General features: G+C 35.8%; 1 protein-coding gene across 2 annotated transcripts in view; it reads right to left on the reverse strand.

The window, feature by feature from the left end:
* Positions 1 to 13146, reverse strand: part of GPC5 (glypican 5) — a 698961-nt gene that overhangs the window by 584481 nt on the left and 101334 nt on the right. For both annotated transcript variants that reach the window (XM_086771461.1, XM_086771454.1), the window contains exon 3: positions 1976 to 2670. In XM_086771461.1, coding sequence (XP_086627587.1) covers positions 1976 to 2670 — 695 coding nt within the window. The remainder of the gene's footprint in view (positions 1 to 1975; positions 2671 to 13146) is intronic.

Raw genomic sequence — 13146 nt, forward strand, 5'->3', positions numbered from 1 at the left:
AAAAACTTCCATTTTGAAAATATGAGTATGCTAAGAGACTTTTAAGTCTGGGCCAATGCTGGTTCACTCTTGAAGATCCAAGTCTAAAACTTTTCAAACTAAATGACCCAGGATAAAACAGGAAACAGAAGTCCTTCCCTTGAGCCTTTACTTTCTTATTCTAGCTTGTTCCTGAAAATTGTAGGCAAAAAAAGATCCCCCAAAAATCTTAGGAGGAACAAGGAATATCCCTAAAAGGCAAGTGTAGCTCTGAAACTTATCAGGAATTAGACAGATATCAGTGAGCCACCTTAGAGCCAAACTGTTAATGAAAATCCTTTACGGAAAAAAGAAATCACAGTTTTTCACAAAAAAAGTTCAGCAGCAGGAGACTCTGGCTAATGCAGCTGGCTGGTATAAAGCAGATAAAATGGGAAATTCATAGAAATGGATAATTTCCCTGATACCCACTGACTACAAGCAGGATGAAGAACCCATTTTAAAAGACTATGAGTCTTAGTAAGAAATTAAGACTCCTGTATTTATTATATTAGGTTAAGTTGTTTATTGTCATATCAGAGGTCATATCAGCTGCTTTGCAGAAGATGCTACTTCAACTTCAGCTAGTCATGTAAAAAGGCAGATTGTGGCAGTCCTAGAAGTATTACTGCACTTCAGCTGATGCTGCACCACAGTGACACCCAGGCAGAAACAGACCCATGTACCCTGTAAAACTAAAGGCGTCTCCCCAGATCCAGATATTTGACCCAGCTTTAAACACAGAATATGTCACTGTCAGTGAAGTGTGCATGTAAGAATACAGAGAAAAATATAACTACAAAACATATAATGGATTAAAACTAACATAGGAAGAATTCAAATTTTGCTACTTACACCACCCTCATAAATTTGCAGATATACTTTCTTTCTAATATGTAGCTAAATAATATGTATTTTACTTAACAGTACCTTAAAATTCTTCACTTCATGCATTCATAGGTTACACAGCTCTCACAAAACCTGTTTTTTTCTCTTAAGTATATGTAAGGAATGATCTAGTTCATGTTACAAATGAACTGTACTCCTTTCTCTGAAACCTATAAGATTATGCAAATAATATAGGCAAAGTCCTATAAGTTCTTTAAGAACAAAGTTCTTTATAGAACAAAGTCCCAAAGTTCTTTAAGATAGGCCATTGGTACCTAAAAGAAGGATTGTTTAGATTTATATTTATGTGCATATAAGATAACAATGAAGTGAATAAACAATTCACTTATGTTCCTGAAAACATTTTTTGTGCTCCTAAAAATTATTCCCAGTATGTTGTATAACACGTTTCCAATCTGCAAACAAATATTATTACTGAGATTTAACACTCTCATTTAGACAAATGTCAGGGTATTTCTAGTCTGTTTTTACAGAATATTTGTGGAATTAGTTTTTCATCAGATAATTTACTTTCCTCTTGTTAATATTTTAAGCTTCCAAACTTAACAACACATTCCATTGTTCACCTTTCTTCAGTAGAACTTAACAGATGCAGTTGTAAAGTTAAACCTAAAGCTATTTTCTTCTGAAAAATGTTAACTTCTAAATAAAAAGGGTGAAGGAATAGAAGTTTCCATTGGATTCCACAACAAAAAAAAAAATTAATTCAGCAAAATTTAGAAAAAAGCTGTGGTTTCAGGGGAAATGGGCAAAGATAAATTCCACACAAGAATTCTTTTTGTTTTGAAAAGCCTTTACTGTAAATGGTGCCAAAAATGTTTGATCTCCACTTGATGTTAAACTTGTGAATAGAATATGGAAAATCAGATGTGCACAATTAAAACAAAAACTGCCAATGCTGGAAATAAACCTGAATAAAGTTGAATAAAGCTGAACTCGAATACAAATCTGTTCAAGACCATGAAAATGGCCAAACAAGTATTAGTTACCGGTGTTACTTTTCTTAGTGTCATGTTTGCACCGAGTGTGGATCAAAACAGCTTCTTACCTGCTCAGATAATTCTGGTCCGTTGATACGAGCCTGTATGAGAGCATGATTAACAAGTGAATGAAAGTTTAGAAGCACATGCTCCATGTCGTATGTCCCACTCATGGCACTGGAGAGCTCCTCCAAGGACTGAATATATTCCCGCCAGTGAAGATCAACTTCTGCCATGTTAGCTAAGCATCCTCGGATGACATTGAGGCAGTAGCCCATACAGGGCTTACTTAAAGTCAGCCCTTGGCAATGGGGGCAGTACTGCATTCTCATTAAAGCTCTGCTGCAGTCTTTAGAGAAATGCAGATGATCTGTTGTATTGATCACTTCAATCCCCAAATTCAGAGCCTGCAAGAAAGTCCGGCTGGGTAACAGTGATCTTCCCATTTGTCCTACGGCCTTTTTGGGAATGTTACCAAAGGGCCTGATGTCTCTTTGCGCCACTCGGAGGCACTCTGCATATTCCAGTGAAATGTCAGTCAGACCAGGGTTAATCACGTGGTTGTAGACTACTGGGAACAGGGTGTCAAAAAATCTGTTGACAAATGCCTCTGTGCTAATGTCTGTGCCAAATACGAAGAGTCCAACATCTGTGAAAAACTCCTGGACACGTGTAGTAGCCTCAGCAGCCATGTTTCTATATGCATTGCAGAAAAGAGTGCTTGTGTAATTCTCAGCCAGTCTGATAAGCATTTCAAAGGTTTCTGCAATTAAAAAAAAAAAGTTAATTATTTTTAAAGTTTAAAAAATACACAATTAGAGTAAGAATTTAAAACAATTCCATCAGGACATTTTACATTTATTCTGGATGCATTTTTGCATTAGAATTTATGAAGAGAAACTGTGACAACTGTCTTTTGTATACAGGCAAACACCTTACAAGTCATGTTACAACACAATTAATAATCCACATGTTTTCTTGGGAGGATATATTAAATACAATGTAAAAAAATATAAAAAGAAATCGACTGTAAGCTGAATTATTAAGTTACAAAACATAACAAAGCCCCCCTGTATCTGACTATGTATACACATACATTAGGTCTCTCATCTCACAACTCATTCTGCAACGTGCAATAGGAAGTCAAATGCTCTCCAGTCACTCCACTTCAAGACATTCCTCTTACCATCCTAAATGGATGGGCAAAAGTAGCATTAAATAATTGAAGCAACTCTTTCCATTAAAACTCATCCATTAAAACTTAACTTTCAAAAGATCAAATCATTTTTTCTTCTTGTCTTTCAAAGGAAGGAGCTGTACCAAACACACATGAGAACGCCGTTTTGAACAACGCTGTTTGGTCTGGCAATTGCTATGGTCAAGCAAAGTGACAGAATGTGCAGAATTGCTCTCCTTGAGCACTGTGATGGATACATCTTCTCCAAGCCTCAGGATCTGAATGGATAAACTTACATTCAGTTTCATGTGTTAGGGGTAATCCTCAAGTACACTTAGTAGTTAACTTAATAAAAGTTAAAGTATGCTGGAGAAGTATTCTCGCCTGACTTGCTCTATGACTTGAGGGTAAGGAAAAATACTGGTCTTCAAAAGAGAAAGAGTGTTCACATTAAGGAATTTCCTAGATCTGCCTGAGAAGCTTGCACTTCAGGGAATGCAAAGGAGCAATACATGGATCAAAAGGAAACTTACCTTAAGAGCTGAGAATAAAAATCCATAAACACCTAGTACAAGTATTAGCCCATTCTATCCACTGAGTGGCTGTGACTCAGTAACTTTCTTTTATTCATTTAAGCTTTACAAGTTTTCACGTATTTATTTTTTCACATTTATTTTTTAATGAGACTCCATAGAAATAAAGTAAGGAAAAGCATGAAGTACAGTTAATGCTGTCCAAACAGTACTGTTAAAAATAGGCAGAATCAAATAGTGTCAAACTATGTCAGGCAACTACGGAAGCAATTTAAAGTTTGATGTTGAAGTCATTGACTGAAACGAATAGTAAAACATTCAGAATAATTTTAATATAATAACCAAGACTTGCTCTCACATCTTTAATATATATCTATGCATAATAATAAATATCTTATATTCTGATAAAACTCTTGCTCAGGTCAGTGAAATGATTATCACTGACTTCAGTGGGGTGAAAGTGCACAGTTTGTGAAAAGATCACAGAGAACACATATTAAAACAAACTGCTTGTATGTTTTATGTATTATTTGTTTTCTCACATAAAAATGAGATACATACTTGTAAATCAGAGTCATTACCTCTATTCCTCTGCTGTCTATTATCTATTAACTCCTAGTATTTTATTTCACACTACCCTTAAGACTGATTTTGCTTTTCCTATCTTTTCCATTCCTCTAACATTCACAAAAGTAAGAAAAAAAAAGGGTTGACTGCCCACAGTAAATAGTAGGGAAGTGTACAAGTGTATCCTATTTGTATTTCTTTTTTTTTTTTTTCATTACTATGGCACATACATATGTGCATCTCTCTAAAGCTAATGTCACTATAAGCATTCACACATGGTAAATATCACAGTGATTCAGCAAAGGGTTTGATTTCTTTCAGAAGTCAGATTCCTAAAGTCAGAACCCCACATGGAGACAGGATCCCACTGGTGGAGACCCGTTCAATATAGCACAGCCTCTTCAGATCGCGTGAGTTGCCACGCAGAAGTGCCAGCTGAGTAACTCTGTGGACCACAGCTGCCTGCATCATTACCAGCTCTCTGGCTTTTCTCAACCTCAGCACCTCATGCCAGATTGTACCCGAGACACCTGCCACTGCACCTTGTGTTTGCAGCTGTGCACATGTGTATGGGAGATCCCTGTCCTTCTGGAGCAGCAGATGAGACACAACATACCAGATAGGGCATATCAGATTAATCAAGATGTCTGCCTTAAGGTGATTGAACCAAGGACGAGATCTCCACCAGCTATAAAGGCAGTCTGGACACCTAGCTCACATGGAAGCACATATACCTGGACAGCTAAATTACAGGCCTAAATATCCTACTGTACATTATGTCTCATTTTTATTGGAGGGAACAAGGAGTGCAAAGAAAGAAGAATCCTACTATGGAGGCTTTATTTAGTTGCCTTTTTAGTAAGATTTTAAATGGTAGATGCTGTTTATCTGCCTGTTCAGAAGTGCGTAAGTATCCCATAGGTTCTGTGTCACATCTGTAGGGGATGTTTTGCATTTAAAATGGTACTACACGCTTGCATCTAGCCAACGGAAATGAATTCTGGACATCTTGTTATCACTGACTCAAGAACCCTTCATATAAAAGCTCAAAGCAGCCAGAATAACAAAGACAAAAATTTAATTCTAATGTATTCTTAGTTTAGATGGTTTAATAAAGTCTGAAGAATGTTAAAGCCTCCTAGGAAAACTGCTGTTTTTGTAACTGTAGATTCAGCTTTTGACACAAATTTTGCCAGTGCTTCAGATTAAATTTGCTAAAGTAGGTAATGTTAGTAAAATAATTATGTTATAATAATCTTTTTAGAATTACATGAATAAGGTTTTTATGACCCTTCTCAATTTTTTATTATTCCTTTTTCCTAGATGAAAACAGAAAGTATGTAATCTAAAATGTCTGTTACAATCCATGGCTGCAGTATCCTATTACCAAGAGCACAAATATTAGATGAAAGAATAAATCATGCTGCACACAGATAATCAATAGATTTTACAATGTGGTCTAAACAATAACAAATCTTCAAGATTGAATTACATGACCAGTGCCCCAGCAACCCACAGATGAATGAGCACAATAATCAACTGCATGATTTATTGACTATTTGTGCTTTTCTAAACAGCATATCATAATCCTGGCCACTTGTGTTTACGATTCTGCATCATGCTGTTTAATTGCCATTTCAGGATTTCTTACAAATTCATCAGGTTTATTCTACTGGCATTTTTCCCACTTTATAAAGTAGGAAATAGTGCCAAAGCTATTCAAGAAATTTGTTTTGCTCTCAGACAGCTTGAAGAATGACAGGCAGCAAAGCAGACCCCTGTTTACTTTCAATATTGAACAGCTCCTGTGAACACCTTATGATGGCAACCTATGTGTCATTTACAATACTTTCAGAGACTTCAATGACAAACTAAGTTATGCTGGTTCAATACTACAAGCACAGAGCTTTCATAATGTGTTTCTCTATCTTTAAGTCTATGGGCCCAGACTAAAATAATTAGTCTTAATTATTCAGTCACATAAAAGAAGTGGTGAGTTTTCAACCAGTATAAATCCAATATATATAAAAGACATTTTAAATATAACCAATATGAGCCAGACAAGCTCTTTTTATTGCTATTAAATGATTTTTTTTTTTAATCTGTAGGCTCAGTGCCTGTTATCTTCATCCTTTATGAGATCTTCCTAGTAACCACTATACAATGTCCTACAGATATCTTCCGCAGCACTACTGTGAATAATGTCTAGCATTAGTGATTTCTCTCTTCCAGGTTTTGCTAAGAAGAAACTAAAACACAAGGAAAGAAAAAAAAAATGTAGATGAGCACTTTTTTGTCTTACATACTGCATTTATTCAACCGATTCTTCATATCAGCACATATATACATTTTTTTTGATAACAGTGTATTTAACAAAGTGACCACAATGTGATGTAAAATAACTGTCAGGTCATTGCTTTAAAAGATTTGCAATCTTTCGTTCACTTCCTTTAACCTTTCTGTTCCTGAGAGCCACAGGTAGTTCTAAGTTATAAAGATATCACAGTGTAGTAATCAGTCCAGTGGGTGACTGGCTTTAAAAGAGGACACAAAAGTGTACATATGCCTTATTTGCTAGAATAACTCACAAAGAGAACAAAAAATAAATCTTGGTTTTTATTCCTGGACATTAAGCAAATTTAATGGAAATATTGCACTGAACAAAATAGAATTTGGATTAGATTTTTAAATCAGCCCTGCAATTCTCATCCTTAGTAGTTTTGGTGAAGTGTTCTTCTACTACAGGTACCTTAGAAAATTAATTTAAAACATATTTCTATGGAAACACGTTACTATAAAAGTAACTGCATTTTTTTACGTTTACCCTTTCTTCACACAGATAAATGTCCTATACAAGCTGCTAAATTAGGAAATGTGTGGTCTAAATTCTGGGTATTAACTTTTGAAACATCTACAGTACTTAATACAAAAATAGTCTAATAAATTAAAAATCCAGTATTAGTATTGGGACAACAAATTGTGAAGTCTTGTATTTCAGTATTAATCACCAGCCTACCTTACATATTACAAATTAATTCACACTTAGCCAGGGTAAGATATAGAACTCAATAAATTGCAACCAGACAGGTTAAAATTCATCCTTGAACTATGGACATAGTATTTAGCAGGAATGTCTTTTACAGTCCAGAGGGGATCCAAAACTGATAAGTCTGGATTATCTGAAGTATCAGGAATTCAGATAACTAAATCCAAGCAAAAGCTGAAAAACCTAGTAATATTATGAATTTATTACGACTTGAAAGATCCTATGGGAAAGTATTAGCCTGGTGCCAGTTGCCTTTAATGTTCAGTGATCTCATCTGTTTTCCTCCTGTTTATGGGCAGCGCAAATAATCCAGAAGCACCGAACTCTCTCTACTGAAGATTCATAGTTCAATCAAGTGTATCTTGCACATATTGTCCTACTGGAGTCAAGGGGAATGTCTCAGGTACAGTTTACAGCCTAGCAAACAAAAAGAATACAAAAATTATGGAAAAGAATAATTATGGAAAATAAATTAATCCACCCAGTATTATATACATAATATCACTGTTTAAAATATCAAACAGAGAACTACATATAGGTGGGAAATTCAGTGTAATTACCCTAACTACAAAGTAGTACATAGTGCCAGATATAATGCAAAATCCCCTAATCATTTATCATACCAGAAAAAAAAAAAAAAGAGGTGGAAGAATAAAGTCTTCAAGACATATAAATTAATTACAAGGAATGAACTCATTAGGGCATTGCCTCTGAAGGTTATATGGGAGAGAGATCAAAAGGATAAGTGCCAGCAGAAGATACTTGAGACTCACTAAAACTGCTCCTCATTAACACATATTTCAAATTAATCCATTTCATAGATTATAGATTCACCATTGAAGTCAGTAAGAAAACAGGTAGAACAGATCAAACTTGCAGCCCAGCACCTCAGGCTTTACAGCCGTAACTACCCATAACAGACTTCATAATTTGTCAGGTCTTGTTTGGTCTTGAATATATTTTAGCTCTATTTGAAAAAAAAAAAAAGTAAGAAACTTGAATTAGAATCAGTTGACCATTGCCTAAGTTGTTCTGCATTCAATGCAAATTACTCAGATACTCAGATGTCAGGAGTTTCTTGCATATCCTGTTATTGAGTTTGATTTAGTTATATTGTGATTTTTTTTTAATTGTGGGTTTGGTTGTTGTTGGTTGTTTTTTTTTTTTTTTAGCTTTGTGCAATGGCATAACCCTCACCATTTAAAATATCACATGGAGGACTAAAACAAAAAAAAGAAGTAATCATGGTGTTACTAAGCCCAAGGACCCAGATGGTAGGTAAGAGTGTACCTCGTTACCAAATACAGGAATGAAACAAATAAAATTAACTCTGAGAGGGCCCAGGACCATCATGGAAGAAACCTCCACCAGCAGCACCACATTCCTCCCCGTGGAGAGCTCTGGACTGATGATTCACCTGAACAATGCACAGGAGGCGTGAGCACAGCACCAGAGGAAAGCATAGGCACTAGGAAGTTCGTGCATGACAGTCTTGTTGGAATATTAATAGGAATTAGCAATCATAGATAATTTGGGCTATAAGCATTAGTGTCACTGCAATTACACTGAAAAGAACTGCTGCACTTTGAAAGTCTGTTAAATATTAATCAGAAAAACAGTAAACTCTCTCAGATTCATAAGTAAGGTGTGTTCTCCTTTTTGCCCATAATGAAAATGTGTGGACTCATAAGAAACTAATTCCCAATTTAAACACTGTATGTTTTTAAAAATCATTTAAATTTAATTTGAAAATTTAATATGCTGAACAATCTAGAAAAACAGGTCCCAAAGCAAATTCATACAAATTTCACTCATGACTGTGCTTCATCGTTTTGCTAGTCCGAATTGATAATTGGACTTCTCATTCTTATTTTATAATCTACTTAATATCATAGAATACCACCTCTCTGGGCAACCTGTTCCAGTGTTCCACCACCCTCAGTGTAAAACATTTCTTCCTTAAGTCCTGTCTGAATCTGCTTCCTTCTGTTTTAAAACAGTTACCTCTCATCCTATCACAACAGGCCCTGCTGAAGAGTTTCTCCCCATCTTTCCTATAAGCCCCCTTGAGGTACTGGAAGGCTGCTATAAGGTCTCCCCGGAGCCTTCCCTTCTGCAGGCTGAACAGCCCCAACTCTCTCAGCCTGCCCTCATAGGAGAGGGGCTCCAGCTCTCTCATCATCTTCGTGGCCCTCCTCTGGACTCGCTCCAACTGGTCCATGTCCTTCTTATGTTGGGGGCTCCAAAGCCGGACGCAGTACTCCAGGTGGGGTCTCAACAGAGCAGAGCAGAGGGGCAGAATCACCTCCTTTGACCTGCTGGCCACGCTTCTGATGCAGCCAAGGATACAGTTGGCTTTCTGGGCTGCAAATGCACATTGCCACCTCATGTTGAGCTTCTCATCCACCAGCACTCCCAAGTCCTTCTCCTCAGGGCTGCTCTCGATACATTCTCTACCCAGCCTGTGATTGTGCTTAGGATTGCCCCAACCCATGTGCAGGACCTTGCACTTGGCCTTATTGAACTTCATGAGGTTTGCACAGGCCCACCTCTCCAGCCTGTCAAGGTCCCTCTGGACGGTATCCTTCTCCTCCAGCATATCAACAGTACCACACAGCTTGGTGTCGTTGGCAAACTTGCTGAGGGTGCAGTTCGTCCCACTGTCCATGTTGCCAACAAAGACGTTAAACAGGGCCAAGCCCAATATTGACCCCTGAGGAACACCACTTGTCACTGGTCTCCACCTGGACATTCAGCCATTGACCACCACTCTCTGAGTACAGACATTCAGTCAATTCCTTAGCCACTGAGTGGTCTATCTATCAAATCCATGTCTCTCCAGTTCGGAGACAAGGATGTCATGTGGGACAGTGTCAAAATTGATCACCACTCAGTGTTAATCTTTTTTTAATAATCCTGATACTGACTATTTTGCCATGTAGCATTTGCTTTCTGAATAAACAAATTAAATTGTTTTTATCTTTTTCTTCTCCATCTCCATATTTATACATACAAGAACACACCTAGCTCTGCAGCAGGACTCATGTTGCGCTGATCTGACACTGTGACCTCCAAGTCTTGTATTTGTTTTTCATAAAACGCTGGAATAAAGTTATCTTTTTTTTCCAGTTCTCCGGAGATTCACTATTTTTCATAACTTACAGAAAATCATCACCAGTGGTTCAGAAAATTCTTTTTGAACATTTCAGTGAAACTTCCTACTGTTTATTTTAAAATATCTAGCCTTAGAATCTGCCATTTAACATACTGGTAAGTTATAACTGGAATGTAAAGTATTTAAATATACCTTGATAGATTTTTTAATATTGAATGACTGTTATATGAATGAATGAATAAATGAATAATAATCATATGAATGAATATCACATGGATATTATTTTATTTAGTTATGATTAGTGTTTCCACTGTTTTCTCCCAAAACTGTTCTTTTGGGTTTTTCCAGTTGTTGCCACCTTTTGTGTATATATTTACCTTTTAATAGTGATGATCATAGGACCATTCATCTTGCCATTTTGGAAGCAACACGAGCAGATTATTTTTTATGGTGCCAGGAGAAGAAATAACTAGCAATACATAGAGCTCTACCAAAATCTTTTTTTCCTCTTGAATTCTGTTTACTTTCTCTCCGATTTTGCATTATTCTATGTATTTCTTGTTGGAGGAAAATATTTTTAAATTCTGAATATATTGCTTACTACCTTGAAATGAAATATGTTCAGAGTTGCAAGCAGAACACTCCAGGGATCACAGCTTTAAAACTGGTATCATGTAACGAAGTTGTTTGAAAAACTCTTGACGTGAAATGTTGTGCATGGTTTGCAAAAGGACATTAAATTGATAACGATTTATGATAGGCATTTTTACATATTTGCCATAAGAAATAAGAAAGGCAAGTCATCTCAGATGTATGAAAAGAGTATTTTGTGAAAAGAGAAATTTGGAATTTACAGCAGGATTATGTTGAGATAGGAGGGTCAGAAAATTAATTGATTAGAAAGGTAAAATTCATCTCACATAACTTCAAACATATCTAGTCACTTGAAGCTCGCTAAGAGTCAGGTGAGAGAAATAAGCACTTCTAAGGCATAATTCATCTGTCTGACTCTAGAGGAGTAATTCTGGTTGAGATTAACTGCCCTGTGGAAATGTGTGCTCCTCTCTTGACTATAAAGTGCCGTTTGAACAAATCACTCAGATATAAAGAGCTGCATTTAGTCAAAGTGAATCCCTAAGATTTTTGTAAGGACCCTTTTAAGAAGAGAAAGTGTCATCAAACAATATGATACTACAATTCATACAAATAAAGAGCTGAGATGATCATGCTTCTACAAAGTGGTCTTAATGGTACATATATGACAAAATTCTAGTATATTTATGCAAATCTTCTTTCCTTCTGCACAGCTGGGAACGTATTTTTCTTAGAATGAATATATGTATTATGAATATATGAATGAATATATGTATTATTATAAGTATATGCTTGGTTTACAGAGGGTTGCCTGAGTATCACAACTTTATAAAAAGTAATTATCAGGGAATCAGAAGAATTACACATGAAGAGAAAGAACAACCTCAGGAAGATTTCCATAAAGCTATGATGATGATGACTGACATCAGATGAAGCTTTTGTCTTTACATTTCAAAATTTAGAACCTGATTTTTTTTTTCCCACGTATCTCAGTTTTATACTGGCAATACTCACTCAACTTCAGAAAGCTGGTTTTTTATTCATATAGGTCAAAGTGAAATTATAATCAGGTTCTAGCAGATGCAACACTACAAATCAACACTTCTTGCACATCAAACAAGCAAATATATTCATTTTGTATCACTGAATATTTAATCTGACAGCTTTCTTCTAAGTGTTGGTTGAGGTTTGGTGAATTTCTGCATCTGAGAGTCTAAGGAATTCCAGACTAAAAATTGTCACACCAGTCAAAGAAATCTGAGGAGTTTGTTTACTTAGCATACAACAACATATCATGGTTTCAAAGAACCTCCAAAGAGTTTAGTAAGGGATTAGATGCATTTATTATCTTTCACTTTACTTTGCTTCGCTTCACTTCATTTTTTTTAATTGAGAACAATGAGAGGAAAAAAATGTCTTTCAAGGCTGCATTTCTTAAAAAAATATCCATGTTTTCCATGCAAGATTGAAGAACATTGAAGTTTATGACTGGATCTGTATTACACTGAAACTAGTTCTATGTTTCTCTATAACTACTGGATACCAAGAAGAAAAACTGTATGTCTCTGTATAGCTCTGGTATATTAGTGATACGTGCAAAATTCTGCTTAAAGTAGGTTTATCTCATATATTTCAGTATCTACTTTGCAGAATGCTGTAAAAAGGAATTAATTTGAAGTACACACTTTCAAGTTTCAGATAGGTTAATAAATGTACCATTTCTAACTTGACAAGACAGAAACTCTTAGGAGGTGGATAATCGGGCAAATATGTTCTTTCCCAGTCACAAAAGGAAAATAGCACCTGTCAACAACAACACAAAAATCCAGTTCTCTGAACTGGTTAGGAAAAAAACATAAAGTTTTAGAATATAAACTTAAGAAATTTAAGTGAAATTCAGAAGACATTTCAACACTAAGGAAGTCTCAGGAAAGAGAAACTGATTCTAGAAGGACTTTTTTATAAAGTTGTACAGAATATTCTGTGTAGCTAGTTTTGATGATAACATCTTAGGATCAAATATTGATATGGATGGGAATAGTCCACTCTATTTTGACTCATCCTTTCTTATCAAGTATGACTCCTGATTTTAATACAATTCATTTCTACACCAAATCATAAACCATTCTTTAGAAACAAAACTAAACAATACATGCTAAATGATCCATTGTTGCTAGTTGTTTTAGCACTCGTCTTTAGTTCTACTT

This window comes from Chlamydotis macqueenii, chromosome 1 (genome assembly GCF_036417535.1).
Source record: "Chlamydotis macqueenii isolate bChlMac1 chromosome 1, bChlMac1.mat, whole genome shotgun sequence".
In the NCBI taxonomy this organism is placed as follows: domain Eukaryota; kingdom Metazoa; phylum Chordata; class Aves; order Otidiformes; family Otididae; genus Chlamydotis; species Chlamydotis macqueenii.